Source organism: Phoca vitulina, unplaced genomic scaffold (assembly GCF_004348235.1).
Source record: "Phoca vitulina isolate PV1807 unplaced genomic scaffold, GSC_HSeal_1.0 scaffold49, whole genome shotgun sequence".
Classification (NCBI taxonomy): Eukaryota; Metazoa; Chordata; class Mammalia; order Carnivora; family Phocidae; genus Phoca; species Phoca vitulina.
In genome coordinates, this window is record NW_022589752.1 from 11,012,774 (window position 1) to 11,032,587 (window position 19,814).

At 36.5% G+C, this 19,814-nt stretch overlaps 1 protein-coding gene across 1 annotated transcript in view; it reads right to left on the reverse strand.

Annotated features, from left to right (window-relative positions):
* CPNE8 (copine 8) overlaps positions 1 to 19,814 on the reverse strand; it is a 224,297-nt gene that overhangs the window by 127,203 nt on the left and 77,280 nt on the right. Inside the window, exon 6 of the mRNA XM_032387471.1 lies at positions 7,411 to 7,487. Within this exon, the coding sequence (XP_032243362.1) occupies positions 7,411 to 7,487 (77 nt within the window). The remainder of the gene's footprint in view (positions 1 to 7,410; positions 7,488 to 19,814) is intronic.

Sequence of the window (19,814 nt, forward strand, 5' to 3'; positions counted from 1 at the left end):
ACTAATCCTTGTGAAATGAATCTTAAAAACATATTTTAATCAGCTTACTCCTCCTCATCTTCTTAGTCCAAACTCCTGTCTTCTCTGAACTACATTATTTCAACAGTAACTAACTTACCAATCTTTCTGGTAACTACCCACAACCATTCTGCACACAGAAGTAAAAGAACTCTCTGAACAAAAATCATGATTTTTCTCACTGCATTTATGATAAATTCAAATACTAAAAAGATCTATATATTCTGGTCCAAGCCAGTCTCTAATTTTCACAGGGCTTATATCAATATGCAATTATATTTATTTGTGTGATTATTCATTTAATGAATAGATGATTAACTCCATGAAGACAGGAACAACTCTGTGTTTTCATAATTGCATGCTTAGTCCCTAATCGTTTCTGGTCCATTATGTATTCCCAGTAAAGATTTGTGGAATAAATGAATTAAAAGAAGAAAAAAAAAAAGAATCCTTAATCCTTGCAGCACCAGGCTGAGGTTGTGTCTGATAGAAAAATAAGCACACCCAGGCAATAAATGTAGTCTATATAATAAGCACTGACATAAAATGATTTTGCCTTTTGTTTTTCTTTTTAAATTTGGATGCCTGAAGGAGTTACTTGTACGCAAGCTTCGAACAGGGCAATATAACATCCAAATCAGAACAACAGATCAACCAATCTGGGGCTTGTCTCTGATGGTGATATTAAGGACTATTTTGAGAAAAATGTATTTATCTTACCCATATCTCTCATGACTGGCCACATCCTTTGTAAGCCTATCTATCCAGATTAGTTCTTCATTTATATGTCTTCACCTATAACTACTGGAATTTCTGAGTAGAGCAGAGAAGTGTGGGAGCTTGCAGCTGTATACAGTCTGCTCTTTTGGTTGAAACAATTATATCTCTGCAGATTTTTTCCAGAGCATGAGCTCAGATCCACAAATGAATGTAAGAAAGTGGGCCAGTTGAACATTTACTAAGTTTCTGTTATATGGAAGACTCACAATCTGGTGCAAGATATGTAAGGAAATGTACTAAAACTGCTTCTACTTTTGGTCTTAAGAGAACACACCATTTTTCATAGAGACTCTCCCAGAGGTTGATAAGTTCTTTACACCAAATCCATGAAGCATTCAACATCTCTCTAAGATACAATCAGTGGTTCAATTTTTAATGTGTTAGAAGCGTATAAAAATTACTAATATGTATACACATCAATGGAATCTTTGCAAATGAGAGAAAAATAATTTTTAACTGATACTGTACTCTAGATTACATTTTGCAATTTCATATGAACATGGGCAATGCTCTAAAAATTCAGGACATTTCCAGCAAAATAACACTATCTTGTAAAACCCAAACTAACGAAAAGCAGAAATTTAACTCCCCCACAATTTGACTTTTCAGCTCTATACCGAGAATAGACAAAATAATTTTTAATATTTATATTTGGTTGACATTTAACAATTTACATAAATGTAATCAAGTTTGGCTCAAAATTGTCCTTTATGTAATCTTGCTGAATTCCTAGCTAAATGCTTCTATAAGGAAAATAAATACACAAAAGCAAAAAGACAGAAAGATAGGAAGGAAGAAAGGAAAGGAAGAAAAAAGAGAGGGAGGGAGAGATGGGAGAGATTATTCAGTGATTCCATTTAAGAAGTCTTTCCTAAAAGACACAGGCTATATTTAATAACAACAATAACAATAATAACCACAATTTGGGTGTTTATTAAATTCCGGTGTCCTCCATGACAAAAATATTATATAAAGTATTTCTAGTTCTTAAAACAACTCTCTTAAAAGTGTATTATTCATATGTTTCAGTTGAAGAAACTAGAGCTCAGGAATTTAAACCAATTTTCTCAAATTATATACCCAATAAATTATGATCCCAGATTTGACTGCCCCCAAAGCCCATGTACCACCAACTCTGTTACAGTGGCTATTTATTTATCTCTAGACTAAGTTCTTCATACTACAGATATAAAAGTATAATACAGATGTACAAATTTTGTCATGTTACCTAGCAAGTTAGCAGCAGAGATGGTACTAAAAATATCATATTCTGATTCCCAGCCCAGTGTTCTTTCCAATAAAATAAATCAGGGAGTATAACAATATCAATCTAATTTGCAAGGAAGTTAATAAAGTCAAGATGACTTTGAAGGTCAAAATTTCCCCCGAAGTTGACTATATTTTCATATACAAAAAGCTGCATGATAAAGACATGCTCTGCTTAACTGTAAGTTTACGTTTCTCACCTTCAAGACTAATCATTTTCCTATTCTTCTTCCTCCTCCCATTCCTTCTCTCACCAACTTGATCCACATGCACCCACAGCCACAGCATAGCTTTCAGAATCAGGCCACATTTGAATCAGATCTTTAAGGCAAACCTTTAAGGCTCTGCCTCAAGTCCCCTACAAGCCCTCTGCTTCTTCTCCCTTATTCCCCAGCTTCCTTCCTGCTCTGTTCTTCTCCCCACATTTCTCTTGTTGAATTTCAGCACCCACTATGCTGTGTCCTTGAACCCTATGTCAGAGCTGGGATCCTGGTGTCCATCAGTCAACTGCAAGCTGGTCTTCCATTTATCACCTGCCTCTGAGTCCCTGTCCCTGTACTCTTTTCATGGTACTCTTCACTAATCTCTCTTGGGTGGGTCTCTCCCTTTATCCTACCCATTACTGACTGCCTAGATCACAAGCTGCTATAGCCACCTGACAAAGAACATAATCTTTCCCTTAGCCAAAACAGTTGTCAGTTCAGTTACCCATGGAGGTCCCCCCCTCTCCTCTCCAGGGTAAGAATCTTCCTTCTAATCACAACCAGTCCCTGCCTCCTCACCCCATCCTTTTATACAGAACCAGTCATGCCTGGATGTGCGAAACAGGAACAAACAGGTCTATTACTTGAGGAACATAATAAATGCTTTCCTCCCAGAGGAGAGAATGGCAATCTTTCTTAAACTGGTGCTGATTCTGGCACTTTGGAAGGCTTTACAAATCCATCACTAAGCTGCCTAAAGATAGAAGAAGTAAGACTCTCTGACAGCATCATGCAGAAAATTGGATACAATCTCCCAGCATGAGAAAACACACCGCTGAGTGGGTATAATGGTAAATAATAATGGGACGATCTAAAGAGAGGAGCCGATGAGTCATAGGAAGACACAGTAAATGTTGCAGACAAATTAAGTAGCACAAGACTCATTTTAGGAGGGTTCAGGGAAAAGACCAAAATGTTGGATGGAATTAAGATATGAAAAATGTGTTTGCTCAAAACCAGAATCCAAATTTGCTCAGACCTTGAATTGACAGAACAGACTGTTGGAAATTATGAAAATCTTAAGCTGTTATTAAAAAGTAAATTAAAAATTCTTGAACATCAGTTCCAAAAAATTCACCTAAGTTCCTACAAAATATTAAAAAATAATTTTTATTCTCATAATAAAATAAGAAAATCTATTTTTTAAAGTGACAATAACTGAAGCACAGAAAATAAGACTTGATTTTAAATTCAAATTCTGTATTTATAATAGAGCATGAGGCTATGTACTAGAAATCCATTTTTCCTTTGTAATAAATATAACTTAATTTTCAAAGGCTTGGTTAATAATAAATAATATAAAGCTCTAGTATATCTGCTTTAAATCTCCAAATTTTACTGTTACCATCATTTTTAAAAGCCTACCTCTGAGGAGATATTAGGCCTTTTAAAGGGAAGAAAACAATGGAATCTTTTGAATAACTTAAAATTTAAATGGAAAACTGACTGGAAAATAAATCTCGAATCACTTGGATAATGCTATTTAAGATAAATAACATTTGGGACACAGGGAGACTTTTTAAATTCAGGATGAGTCAATTTTGTTAATTGCAGATGGATTATGCACCTCAGGAGGTGTCCTGTGCTCCAATTCCAAAGCCTAGATCCATCCAGATAGGAAAAATCCTCCAACTCCTTAACAAGATTGGCTAAAGTAATGGCTGCAACAGGAGAGTGTACAAATTCTGTTTCTATCTCCAGCTATGAGGAACCAACCATGCAAAACAGTGGGATGTTTAGTGACCATCTATCTTACAATGTTATCTTTAACTAGATAGCTTAAGCCCTGACCAGGGCAGGTTCACTAGATGGGAGTGGGGGAGGGGATGGGGCAGGAAGAGGCAGAGGGGACTGTGAGAAATAGATATAAGAGCTAGCTGTTAAATACATATTATTTCCCAGTGTGAAGTTCATTGTTTCTGCCATGCTTTAATATATTCCACCATATTAAAAACAAAACAAAACAAAAAATATATTCCACTATATTTACATTATGTTATAAAACATGGTATCTTCCTTTAGAAGTTATGTTTGTCGTCAAGTTTCCTGTGAGAAAACACTTCCCTGACCTTGTATCATCTCTGATATTCTCCCTGACTCTGTCCTTTCTTCCAAAACCATTCTCTCCTCCACTGAAGTATCCCATGCCTTCCAACCTCCCCATCTCTCCCTACCATCTGTCTATTAGATTGGTTTGAAAAATCAAGCACATGGAAAAAAATGTCAGTGAACAGGAATGAGTGTGGAATCTGAAAGTATCCATCTAGTGGACCACCTGATTTGAAGGGCTACTCCGACATTATGGGCAGATAAGATAAAACTTCCACGCAAACATTTCACTCTCTTCCTCAACCAAACTACACTTTTAAACAAAAATGATAAATGAGTTTCATTGCTTTTCATTTGAGGTTTAGGCAGGGGAATAAAATGCCATTTGAACAGAAGATGCACCTTCTCTCCAAGCACTTGAACTTCCAACAGCCCAAGACAGCATGCTCAGCCCAGTGGACTTTGTTCTTTCATCTACATGTTCTCCCGTCTCTAGACACTTGACTCTCTCTAAGTTAGTGTTTTTAATAAAAGGTAATATTTTCTCAAACAAGATGGTGGGTGGATTACAACAAAATGTATTTTTTTCCCATTGTTCACCTGGGATGGAATGACTGCTCAGGTGAGAGCACCTGAGTATATTACTGGGTGCTTTAATAAATAAATCAAAAATATCATTCCACTGGCAAGCTTGTTATATTTATTTTTACTCTGCTATTTTTGATTAGTCTTGCCTATTTGATTTCCCTCTCTCATCTCTTTCCTCTTTTCTCTTCATCTCAGGTATCTAATTGGGTTTCCCTCATGTAATAGGCCATCACACTGCAGTTCTTATAGTTTTATTCTTTGCTTCTTTCTTTTGTCTCCAATCTCTTTGCTACACTCAAGCTCTACATTTCATTTCCCATTTAATACTAACCCATGCCCGCCTAGTTAAATTTACTTTAAAATTAAAAACAAAAACAAAAACAAAAATAAACACCCTCTCACTGCTCAAACAGTAAGCCTACCTTTTAACCCTTTTCTTAATATTTATTTGCCTGAGAGGATTGCCCAGTAAGGTCAAAGGTTGAATAAAACATTAGTTACATATATTTTAAAAAACTGAATGAATTCTACCTTTGTCAATAAGACAGATATAATATCAACACTTTCAATAAACTTGCTTAAATTACAAAAGACCCTATAGATGAAGCAAAGTGGGTAGTTAGAACAGCTTCATGTGGCCTAAACAGGTTTCCAAGGCTTTATCTCAATTATGCCACCCCATCCTCAGCAGGAATGAGGAAAAATCTAAAGGTCATCTCATCTTTCCTGATTATGTAAGATGATCATAAATCAACTGCCAGCAAATACTCCCAATGTTTGCATAATCATGACTCTAGATATCTTCACCCCTTACCCTGAGTGTGTTTTTGTTGGTCTTGTCTAGAGGGAATTGTTGAATCAGCTGAACAACAACCACATCTCACACTATATTCTATTTACCGCACACCCCCAACCAATATAATGTCAATTTTTTAACATGTTTCAAGACTAACATAAAAATAATCTTCTACTGGGAAAAAAATCTATGTAATTTAAGAGTTTCTGAAATTAGAGTTATAATTTCCCTTTATGGAGAAAATAACACCAGATAAAAATAACCAGTACGATGACCAATTTAAAAATATGAGTGCAAGTTCCATAAAAATCTCTATTCTGTTGCTCTGAAATAAGAATTCTGTATTTTAATTGCTTTTGTTTTCTCTCAAAGAATATTCAAGGCATCTTTAAGGTGGTATTGTATATATGATTGATTTGTTTTTCAGCAAAAAGGGTGATTTAGTGATCTTCCAAGAATTTTCATGGGCCTAAGTCACTAGACCCAACAATACAATAACAATTATATATATTTAATAAAATATTTGCATTTGCTTTACAGATTACTTATTACTGACATATTAAAGTGCGCATAAACATATTTGAATCATAAGCTTACAAATTCTACAATGATATGAAAACAAATTACACATGAAAGAAATGTTAAAAAGGCATTGATATGCAAAAGTATCCAAACTGGCACTCAGTAATAATTTTCTAAGAAAATCAAGTTAAATAAAAGAAGTGAGAATTCATAGACTTCTTATTAGCCTAAGAAGAACACTCCAAGCATAAAGTTCAATTTTATACAGCTAATGTGAGAACGATGCCTTGGACATTTCAAGTATTTGAATGTCAAAGGTGAATAGATTTAGAGAGTTTTGACACATTTATTTTAATGAGTTTGAGATTCTTAAAAGAATGCTGAAGATATACACTTCAAAATTCCCCCAAGCCTTTGGATATTGTGGTTAGCGCCGCAATTTTCTCGTATTTTTCCTAGATCATTTTATTTTTATGAACAGTTCATTGAATCCAAATAATTGAGCTGGGGTGAATGGAGGAAGAAGGAGGACAGTGAGGGGGAAGATTTAGGAAAATATATCTGCAATTAGTTTTCTGTCTTATTTGGAACTAGAGAAAATAGGATCACTCCACGCAATTGATCTGAAAATGAAACATGATCCCAGTGATTGAAAGTGAAGGAAGAATACATAATTCTGAGTTATGGCTTTCTCGTAACATTTATACCCTTACTTTCTTTTTTACAGGCCAATTTTGTAATAAAAATCATTATTAAAATCTCAATCACTAAAAATGCATTTATTAAGCATATGGTATAAAGAATGCTGCTCCAAATAGTCCCTGGCCCAAAGGAGGAAAGTCTCTTTTTCAAAACATTTAATTCTTAAAACCTAAGAAGTAATACTATACCCAAAAGGAAAACAATACATTTGCTTTTTTGAATCTCATTTCATTTTGTGAACATTTTTGTGACAGCTGAAATATAAACGATTCTCTACAAACACGTCAGAACTATTTGTTAGAAGACAAAACTCAGTGAGATTTTCAAACCCACTTTTGGTCTCCAACCACATATTCATCAATTCCAAACTACCAAAATGAAAACTGAAGGGTTAACATTTCTTTGTCTGGATTAAAAAATACTTACACTATTGGCTTTTCCAGGCGACTTCCCTGAGAACCAACAATCTCCCCCAATGTACAAAACACTTGTCCCAGAAAGTCCTAAAATAGATAAGAGGATTAAAGCTCGTAAGTTCTCAAACTGTCTTTACACTACATATTTTGTACATCATATTTGCATTGGTTTCATTGCTGAAATACCGAATTCTCTCACCTCCAATAGTAAGTAAAATAAGCTCAATATGCATTCATTGTAGCATGTGATTTTCCTGCAAGTATGCGAAGCCCTTTGTCCTTTTTATCACGGCAGGCCTGTTATTGCAAGTAAGCAAGACATTGCTTTCCTTTTCTTTTTCTTTTTGAAATTACAACAAACATGGAATAAAGTTCCAGGATCTAAATTCACAACTGGCTTGATTTTGGATGCTTCTGAACCTAGCAAACTTTGGGCTGAGGAGGCAAACTGTGACCAGCTCAGACAGGCTGTGAGATGTGGCCACAGGAGGGGTCCCAAGCCACATGGCCAGGTGTCTATTCCATGACTGCCACTGATTACCTGGGACTGGGCAATTAATTAAGCTCTCCCATTTCCTCACTGCTAACATGTACTAGTCCTCCTCACAGAGTAGTTTTGAGGATGAATGAGTTATTGCATTAGTTAATATTAGCATATATTAAGCACCTAAAAATAGGTTAAGTATATTAGATTATAAAGTTCACTATGTACAGCTAGATGAATCTTATTTTCAAGTATAATCTTACACTTATTTTCAGGACTCAGAATAACCTTGCAAAATGAAAGGTCTGTTATTAATCTCCATTTCACATATAAAGAAACTCCTACTCATACAGGAGGTTGATCTTTTCATGTTTTAAGCAGTCAGTAAGTAGCAGAGTCAGGAATAACCCAGATGTTCCAATTCTAGATTACTATGCTCCCTAAGAATTTAAATATAAATACAATGCAATTTCACATGCCAATAAAATAAGAGTTCCAACATCATCTGGATATATGAGTCAAGAAAATATGGAAGTATTTCAGGGAGAGACACACCCTCTAGTTCAGTCTGTATATGATTCGAATCCCCTAAAAGAAAAGGTGAAAGATCTCCCTAAATTGAACAGTGAACCAGTCCACGAGAAGCTCTAAGAAGGATGGACAGAAATGAAGGCCAACAAAATGTTGTTTAAAGTTTTTAATAAATAAAATTTTCAAATGCCTAACAAGTCACAAAAGTAAAAACTGTGTATTCCATTTAAAAAAATAAAAGAAGGGGAGAGTGCTCTAAGTCTCATGAAGGAAAAAAAAAAAGCCCACACTGGAGAGTAGGATAGTCAGGATAACATTTCCCAAAGGCAGTAAGCCTTGAGAGCCAAGTAGGAATCTGATCATGGAGAGATGAGAGTTGGACGTTCTGTTAGCTAGGATGCAATGAGAAGTTACTCAGATCTGAGGGCTAAAAGCTATGAAGAGAAGGGGTAGAGAGGGGGGAAGGACAAAAGCAGGGAAGGAGTATGTTTTGCTTTGCAAAAAAACAGCCATTCCCACCAAAGAGACACCCAGCTGTGGAGGCCACTTTTAGGCAAACAGACTGGAGCAAAGGAATGTAGAAAGGGCCCTCAGATCCCACCAGGCTGAATAGACAGGCCCATCAGGAGCCCCACCTCCAAATAACCGTAGGCCCTAACTGGCCAATGGGCTACTTACAACCAGGCACAGTTACCAAAAAAGGCTGAATTCCATATGTCCCCATACCTCCTCATCTTCCCCCTTTAAAAACAGCCCCCATCTACTGGCTCATTGCAGATACCCTCTCTTCTCTCTGGTCGCTGCTCCCTTGCAATGTATTCGATAAACTTCTATCTCCTTTGTTCTGCTTCAGGTGAATCCTTGGACCTCCCAAGCCACCAGCTTCCACCCAATAGTCAGCCCACATTTCGGGGCCCCCATCCAATCAAGAGATTCCCCATTTAGATACCACGCCAGCTAGGGGTTTCATCTGTTGGCCCCTTAGTAGGTGTTTCTTTCACCTGATAGCCTTATCTGAGCCATTTTGGGCCGGTTTGAGCCATTTTGGAGCTGAGGACCTGCAGAAGCCCCACCGAAGTTGTCCTGTAGTTACCTTTAGTTCATTATAAAACTCAGATCTACTCCTATAGGTGGGGTGTTCTGCCATTTTTTTTAACACAGATACATGTATTAGCATGTTGACATGCTAGGCACGTGCAATTGAACCAAAGTGCCTAAATAATAGAATACGTATAACTCCCTAATGTGTATGTAGTGCATATGCAAGCCGCCGCCCCCACCCCCAGTACACTGAATAAAAGCTTCCAGTACTCACCCCAGGGGGAGACAGTGCTTTGACAGCTGTCTCTAGCTCCTCACTTGCAACAAGTAATAAAAAGTTCTTCACTTTCAACACTTCCTTGGTTTGTGTTCAATTTAATGCACCCCAGGCAGTGAACCCCTTGAGTTCAGTTACAATTCCAGTGAAAGAACAGAATTGGCTCTGTTGACCCCAAGATATGCCTCTTTGGCAGAAGGATTATTTTAGAGAAGCAGTAGACTCAGGAGAAGCTCAGAAAACCACGCTAGAAGTTACCCCTCTGTAGGAGATATTTACATTTATAAGAAAAATTTCCATTTGTAAGGGTATAGGAAGTAGAGGGGGTACTAAATCTCTAGGAACTCTTCTTAGTGGAGAAGGCAGAGACTTCAATCTGCATAAACCATGCCCTCTTTAACATGCTTTGCCTGAAAACCTCCCTCCCATAACTGGTTCCCCACCCACCAATATTTTTTGTCTTTAGCTAGACATGGTATAAGATTTGGACCACTTCAGGGAGTTACTCATTTTTTTCTTGGCATTTTACAGGAGATAAATTATTAAATTTTCATTTGTTTTTCTACTGTTAATCTGTCTTTTTCATTACAGAGGGTTGTCAGCCAAGAACCTTGAAGGGTAGAGGGAGAATTATTTTTCCTCCCTGACACAGTCCTAGAGAACAGATCAGGCAAGAATGTAATGAGAAAAGAGTGGGCCTCAAGTAAGGGGCAGAATTGAAGATGAAGAGCCAGAATGGTGAAAGATCCAGTTGGCTGGGCAAAAACAAACATAGAAAAAAGTTGCCTTAGGATAATCAGAAGCAACTGGAAGACTTTTAGCAATGCAGGGATACCATTAGAATAGTGCATTCATGAATAGGGAAAGGATGGGACTTTTAGGTAGGTAAAGAAGGGGGGGGGTGGCAGGGGGGGCAACTAGGCTTTCTGAAGGTATTTCAGGTATGCAGACACTGAAACAGAAAAAAGACAGAGATCAGGAAAATTTAGACCACCCTATCCAAGTTACTAGAGTTAAAATGTTTTTCTACTAATTAAATTGTAACCACAGAAAATAAAAATAACCACAAAAACTAATCAGGCCTCAAAGGAAAAGTTTGCCATGAAGATTAACCAGACCTAGCAATACGTATCTATAGATCATAGATGTCACAGAAACAAAGACTCTCACACAATATATAAACGTCATGTTTAGTTCCAGGCCACTGCCCTAACCACCGGCAAGTTTCCTGGAAAGTCCTAATAAAAGGCCAGAGATGAAAAGCCCTCACTGGCAACCTGGTTGGGAGCCCTCACACTCGTGAGAGCTTTTTCTGTATCCTTGCTTAATAAAACTCTATCGTTTTGCTCACTCTCCTTTGTCCGCGAGATTCATTCTTTGATTCTGTGAGACAAGAACCTTGGTCCCCTGCTTCATTCAGATTACTCAGGTACCAGTGTGCAGAATGGACTGAGGGATGAGGAAAAATCTGGAACCTGGATCAATCAGAAGACTCTAATGGTTAATAAGAAGCCAAGTGTTAAGACTCAAACTACAGTTGTAGCAAGTGGTAGGAACAGTGCAGAGAAAAGTGACAGGATTTGGTGTAAACTATACTGGCACATGCAGGTCATGTGGGAAAAAAAGGTAGAAGAGAAATTATTAAATCTCCTTACTACCTACAGCCCACTGACAAGTCCTTGAAACAGGCAGAGTGACATTCCTCTAGGGACGCAGCTGCCTCCATGTTAATAGTTTGCTAAGGGCGAAAGGCAATCTTAGCCGGACCCCCAGGATGCTCTAAGTCTACTTTAAAACATACAAATTCCTTTGGAAATTTCCTTTATCTCTACTCCCCAAGATACATGCTGGCAGTCATCTGCCAGGCATATGACCCACCAATATATATCTGCAGGGTCTCATGACTAAGGTTTTAGCAGACAGCAATAAATGACCTTTTCCCAACAATAGCCAGCCTTCTCAAGGTCCTGGAAACCTTGCTTCCAAAATTCCTTAGAGACTTCCGCTATCTCTAACCCCCTCCCAACTTGAAAGTATATAATGGGCCACTGCTCATGACCCCATTGCAGCTCTTTCTGCCCACCGGTCCTGTCCCTGTGCTTTAATAAAACCACCTTTTTGCACCAAAGGTATCTCAAGAATTCTTTCTTGGCCATCAGCTTCGAACCCTAATGTCTTTCCTACATCAGCACAGGGTGTGCGGGGTGGTGAAGTAGAGATAGGAAGAAACAGAAAATAACTCTAGATCTGAAACTTGATGGCTTACAGAATGACAATGTCACCAGCTAAACCCAAGACCTGACCTTTACTGCTCACCTGCTCGTACTCATTGACCTTTGTCCCACATTTTTCCGTAAGTTCTTTCTGGCTTATCTCTCACTTAACACAGGCTAAAAAGACCCAACGGGCATAGCATCCCCTGAAGGAAACCGAAACTACCCCCTCAAGCTTTAATGACTGCCCTGGCGAAGAGCTCTGGAGGCCCAGACCACGCAGACCAGTTTGAGCTTAACTCACACATGTGCAAATCGACCATGTAGTGAAGGACTTCTACCTCATTATCATGCTAAAATATCCGCCCAAGGAGGAACACAAGCCTCATTAACATAACACACGATGTTTGTACAGGCAGGTTTCCTTAAGGTGCATATGCAACCTTATGCCCACCTCTACATATGATGACAAGGTTCCCCTTTCTAAATATTCACCGGAACGCTAAATAAAAGGAACCCATCCACCCCTGCTTTTGCTGGGGAGTCACAACTTTAGAAGTTACTCCCCATGATCTCCGCATTTGCTGTAAATAAAGTTTCCTTTGTGTGACAACTCCACTTGGTGTATCTGTGACTCACCAAAGAGCGAACTCACATTAGTTCAGTTACAACACCGTCATAAAAGTGCAAATCATTTTGTTTTGCTTCCAAGTAGGTAAAAAGTATGTTAGGTAAAGCCTTGACATATTTGAATTAAATATCCTTAATAACAACATGTCTTTCCCAATTTCAAAACAGACTTTACAGGTATATTTATGGGTTCTCTAAGTCTCATGGCAGAAAGTCAGTGCTGAATACTAGGATTCTAGAACTCTTCTATAGATAACGGATCCTGATAGGTAGCTGTGCATGCTATAAGCTGTTCTGTGCTACCATTCCTCAAGAAAACAAAACAGAAGTATTGAGCATATCCACATTAGCGTCGACATATTAGCAAATAGAGAACATACAAATATCATCACTGCTGAACAAAAGGGAAATTAAAATAATAAAATCAGGGGCGCCTGGGTGGCTCAGTCGTTAAGCGTCTGCCTTCAGCTCAGGTCATGATCCCAGGGTCCTGGGATCGAGCCCCGCATCAGGCTCCCTGCTCCGCGGGGAGCCTGCTTCTCCCTCTCCCACTCCCCCTGCTTGTGTTCTCTCTCTCGCTGTGTCTCTCTCTCTGTCAAAATAAATAAAATCTTTAAAAAAATTAAAAAATAATAATAAAATAATAAAATTAATAAAATGTGTACCAAAAAGATATGGTAGGCATCTCTATATATTATCTCCAGAGTTACTGCACACTTTGCTGCTAAATATTTACGGCATTTATGTAGTTGTTCTACTCTGTTTATGTACTCCCTAGCGAGCAATACATTTACCACTCACAATGGAAAAACTGGCATACAGTGATTGTCAACTACGCCTTGCACTGGAAATTTCTACTGAATCTATTTAGTCATTTCAATGCTTCACATTTTCTATACCCAATACAGTAATAGAATGCATGTCCTTCAATGGATATTTTTAGATATTTTAGTCTGTAGTTAAAGATAGAAGTAAAAATTACCTCTAACACAAACTGCTTTATTGTTTCTTACTATGGTGTTGTGTTCCAGTTGATGAGTCATTATAATTATGTCATAAAAGAATTTCCAGTAATAAATCCAGGCATGTTTCCACAGCTTTAACACATAGACCAAATCTAGTTTATAGTGTCTGGCAGTTCAGAAATGCTTCAATTCATTCAATCACATTCACTATTGGGCTTTCCCCAAAATGACCAAGAGATTAATAAATATTTGCCAAATCAGTTAATTATTATTTTATAATCTAAATAATACACAGATAGAGCTTAGTTTTGAAATCTATTCAAATGTACATAAACCACGTTGTCAGTATATAGGGTACATTCTACCACTCTTTAAAAGTATCCAAATATGACCCTGAATGCAGTATGCTGTTGTTAAAGCTGAAAGATCTAGCAATACAAAGTAAAGGACACAAGAAAAGAGCAGAAAGCATAGCACACAAAGCATTATAACAATAATAGGAGTTTTGCATTGCATAGGTAGTTCAAAAAAGTTATCAGCCCATCAGAGGGAGTCTTTGGATTATTCTTATTAACTACCTAAATCCAATTTTATTACTAATATAATGCAGCTCAAAATCCAAGAAAGCATTGCTATACCATCAGATTGTAGCTGATTATTATACAAATATACAGTTGACTCTTGAACAACATGGGTTTAAACTGCGCAGTTATAAGTGGATTTGTTTCAATAAATACAGTATAATACTATAAATTAATTTTCTCCTCCTTATGATTTTCTTAATAACATACTCTTTTCTCTAGCCTACTTTATTGTAAGAATACAGTATATAATACATATAACATATAAAATATGTATTAATTGATTGTTTATGTTATCAGTAAGGCTTCCGGTCCAACAGAAGGCTATTAGCTGTTAACGTTTTTGGGGAGTCAAAAGTTATACACAGATTTTCAACTGTGTGAGGGTTGGCACCTCTAACCCCCATATTGTTCAGGGGTCAACTGTATTTCTCTTCTTTTTCTTTTTAATATTCAGTAGAATGTCCTTAACTGCACACTTGAGCATAATATTCTAATTCCTTCAAACTTATTACGTCATTATTTCTTCATACCATTTTTTACTGATCAATTCCTCTATCTACATTTTATATTATATTGTGGTTAGCTACTTATCTATATTCATAAAAGTTGCATGAATGCTATGTACTTTAATAATTCCACACATATTAATAAGTTTGCTTTGCAATAAAGGAACTGGTTCTGTTTGTTGGTTTATTTGCTTGCTTGCTAGGTACCAGTATTAATTCTGATATATCCTTTTTAAAAGACCTTTTACAAACATGCATACACACATACATTTATTTATTTATTTAAAAAGCAGTGTAACATATTCCTTAAGACTGAAAAATATGAGTGTCTATATTGCTTATGTTTATATTCTGGCTGAACCAATGACTAATATAAATCTTACTAATTAATGACCACTGATTAATATTAAGTCTTACTAATGACTCTATGTCTCGGTATCTTGATCTATAAAATAGACATAATAAATAATGCCTACATATTAAGTTGTTGAGAGAACTAAATAAGATATATGCAAAGCACTTAATAAGATAGTATATGCAGATAATGTATGAAAAGCACTTAGAACAGATGCTTGGAACATGGTAAGCATTTAATAAAGATATGCTTCTCTTCTCCTCCCTACTTCCCTGGGGTTAGAAGGATATTACTATATACTCAAAATTTATCCCTTGCCACTAGATTCCAGTACTGCAGATACTATAATTACTTGAATAAAATATTTTATATCCCCTTTACACTTATGGCCAATTCAAATGCTCAATTTAAGTTTCATTATAAAATACAAATGTGTCTTATATACCAACTCATCTTAACATGTTAAGTAGTATGCATATAAACATACTCATGTAAAAGGATGACATTTTTAAAACAATGGTATAGTGACCAGGAGACATTAAAGGTAAGTGAAATTTTTGATTTCTACACTATCACAAAGTGAATTAACTATACTTGATCATTAGCAACATCATAAAAAATTTCATAAGAATTCAATAGTGTGGCATATTTCTCCTGAAAGGTCTACAAAGGTAATCTATAAATGGCTTTCCTGTTTTATGAAGTGATCAAGGAGCATCTAAAAATATAGTATCTCTAATTAATAGATAATTTAGATTAAAAGACATTAAACAGACTTATTGACAGCTAAGTTTTGACACAGTACATTAATTGGGTGCAGTCAACTGTTCAGCTCTTGATAAGACAGACTCATGATTTACCTCCTTTTATTGCTTGTACCCATTTGGTGATCATTTAACTGACTCAAGCACATTCATGCTAACTAAACCAGTAAGAGAAAGAGAAATTAAGTGATACAAAATTTCCTGCTTTTACAGTATTTTGACCACTGTAGAAAAAAATTGATGAGGAAAGCTTGTATTACCTGTGAAACTTTATTGTTGGCATTATCTATTTTATTGCTGATACTCCGTTAATACTGCTGACTTCCTTTGTATTTAATTAATTCATACTAATCACATCCACTATAAGGATTGAGGTGTGACTTAGTTATGTTATTCACTATATCCTAAAAGGCAATCATTTATAATAATCCAGCATAGTGCTTCTGTGCTCCAATAATGACTTCCACTTTCTTTATAGTTGTTGGCACATCTCTATGCTATTTTGGAAGTAAGGCAAACTCAACATGAAACAATTGGACTCAATATTTTAGTAGAAACAATTTGTCACATTTTAACATAATAATACAACTTTTTTTTAAGCAAGGATTTGTTTTGTTTTTAAGGATGGATCCATCTACAAATCAAATATCTACTAATCTACCTCCATGAGATTAATAAAATTCCTAAACTTAGACATCAGTGGTTAAGTCACTAATATAATTTCAAAATTATACTCTAAAGCTGAATGTATTTAGTTCTTTTCCCCCAGCACAAATGTTGATTTTCAAAATAGTCTTTGTTTGCTAAGTGTCCAAATGAAAGCAGTTCAGTAAGTCACTGAATAAAAATAAAAGCTTCCAACAATGAGTAGATGGTCATTGATCTAAATTAACCAATTTTTTAAAATTATCCACAACATATATTATTTAGTAATTGCAAACCATATTATATACAGATTAAAAAATAAAGCTATACTATTCAAAGAAAAGACAAATCTATGGAAAATATTTACCTTTTGGGAGCACATCACTTTATGTAGAATATTAGTTCTCATCAGCAAAGAAGTGAGAAATGTAGTATGCTTACAGAAACTAAGTTAAATATTCTCACTGCCAGTAATCATGGTGAGACAGTTGATAGGCCAAATAATGAGAAAACTTACTACATATTGCTAATAAATGATATGAAGTATATTATAGCATTTTTAGATAATTAGATATTAGGTAATAGTATTAATACTGAATCTCGCCTGAATGAGGGCCAGTTTTGCATGCAAACAATCACACCTAATACAACTTAATGAGTGCTGAAGATATTGTCATCAAACCTAACTCAGGCATTGTCCCTATCTCTGTCTTAAAGTCTAAGATTCACAAGACCCTACTGAAAATGCAAATGGAAACATAATCCATTTATAAAACATCAGTCATAAATACTTTATCTTGAATATGCTTATAAGGCTAGTTCTCATCATCTATTGAGGACCTGAAAGCATGTTTACATAGAAAAAGAAAGTTATTATTGAAAAGGCTTCTCAGTAGGTGACAATTTAGTCAAAATCTAAATAATGTGAGAAAAAGAACCATGTTGAGTATTTGGCATGAAAGCATCCCAGGTTGGAGAAAAAGCAAAAACAAAGTCTCTGAGACGAGAATATGCATGGGGTGTTCAAGGAAAAGCAAGATGGCCAGTGGGGCTGGAGCAGAATGAGCAGGGAAGAGAATGGAAAGAGAGGAGGGAGCCAGGGGCCCCTGGAGGACTGTGAATTCCATCATGAGTATAGAGTGTAGAGAACCCATTGGAGGGTTTGAATTGGAAAGTGACATGTCCTGACCAGCTTCTAAAAATAATTCTGGCTAATGTTCTTCCCCTAAATTTCTAAATGCTTCACTTCACCAAAGTTTCTAGTTTCTGTTCTATTCTCTTCCCCATTTATGTATTTTTTTTCATATATAGATAGGCAGATACATATATACAGGTATATATGTATGTATATATATGTATGTATACATGTACATCTATGTGTATACATACATGTATATGTATATATATAAATCTATCTATCTATCTATCTATATAATTTCTTAGGTAACTTTACTGAGTTCCAATATAAATTTTTTTCATATATATAGGTATACATGTGTGTGTGTATATATATATAAATTTTTTTAGGTGACTTTACTGAGTTCTAACTCTGTAGGCTGATGGTTCCCAAAACTATCTTTCTATTCTCCAGACGTGGCCTAGTCAATATCTCCAGTTGGATGCTTATTGGGGTCTCAAAAAACATAATCCTGCCTTGACCACTGAGTTGTCTATCTTCGCTCCACCACCTCAATCTCTTCTTCCCCAATGTGCCCCTTGCGATTAGCTAAACACCATTTATCCTGTGGCTCTTGCCATTAACCTAAGAGTCATTCTAACTTCTTCTCTTATGTTCTCGCTGGACATCCAATTCATCAGCAATCATATCACCAAAATCTGACCACTTCTTAGCCCTTCAAGGGTGATACCCACCATGTAGCCAAATTGCAGCAGCCTTACAAAGACTTACTAATTTTTTTTGGTTCACAATCAGGGGAGTTCCTCAGGTGAAATCTAAAACTGGCCCCCATACATGGAGGGTAAGGAAAGATTGAAGAAAAAGGCAAAGCCACTCCAGACTGGTAGGTGGCAAGTTTAATAAGCAAGGGAATTTATATATGAGGCTTGTCCTGGGTGGCTGCAAGATGAATAGCTCTCCACACCTGCCTGCCAGAATCTGAAGACTTTTTTATAGGGGCCTTAATAGGGTTCAGTCACATATTCAGTCCAGATGGTCTCAATAACACATTACTCTCTCAAGGCTACGTCCTTAAAACAGGACAGTGGGCACTACAGTGGGAAGAACATACATGTCAAGGTCAGGGGAGGGAGGGATCAGGTTCAGTTCATGGGTCAACCAGTGGTCATGTCCTCTCAATGACCTCCTCTAACAGTCTCCTTAAGTCCAATCTTGCTTCCCAACCCCATCCTCCACTTCGGCTACCAGTTGTTATTTAAATATATAAATCAGATTACCTCATCCTCCAGCAAAATCCATTAAAAACTTTTTTTTTGTAAGCCATGGCCTACAGATGTCCACATCATCTAAATTCTGTGTATTTTTTCAAACGATTTCATTCCGCCCTCATCATTCACAGTACTCTATAGATGGTAGCTATCTTTTAGTCACATCAACATTCCAAGTTCTTTTCCTGACTTAAGGTCCTTGCACTGCTGTTCCTTTTGCCTGGAATGCTCTTCCTCTAGATTTTCAATAGTACCCTCCTTCTCTTCTGCAAGTATACCCAGAACTGGTGCAGAATCTCACCTGGATGAGGGAAATAAAAGCTTCTAGCTAGCGTTCATTGGCCACTCTCTCTCAGTATCAGTAGCTTATAAGTGTATAGGAAAAGAAGTTATCTCAATCATTTTGCATTAGTTTCTATTAAATAAATCTGCCCACTCCACTTCCCCATTTCCAAAGTGTACACTGTTTTAGGACAGGGACCTTGTTTGTCTTATACATTGCTACATTCCTCAGCACTTGAACAGCACCTGAAATACATTCATTGCTCGCCTGATTTTATGAAAATGCATTAGAATTCAGTTCAGTTATATATGGGTTAAATTGGCTTTTCTTCTAATGAAAAAGAAAAAATTGCGCCCCACTTTATAAATCTCTTCCTATGAGAAAACGCACTTCATAGTTCAAACAATTATCTTTCAAATGAAATTTTCAAATACAACTGATCTACATGTGGAAGCTTATATAGATGATACATAGAAAACATATTAAAGAAGACACACATCTTCACTAAAGGCTGGTATTTCGTGGCCAAAATAATCCAGTGAGCCATTAACATGTCTAAAACAAAAATTTTAGTGGGTACCTTCTGGAATCAACCAAATGAATAAATGCATTTTGGATTGCCTGGTGGGTATGAAAATTTAGTACACAAAGTACAGTTTTGATGTCATCTGGTCCAGAACACCAAGCAGAATCCTAGATTCACCAATTATGGTCCTGTCATTAATCTTTT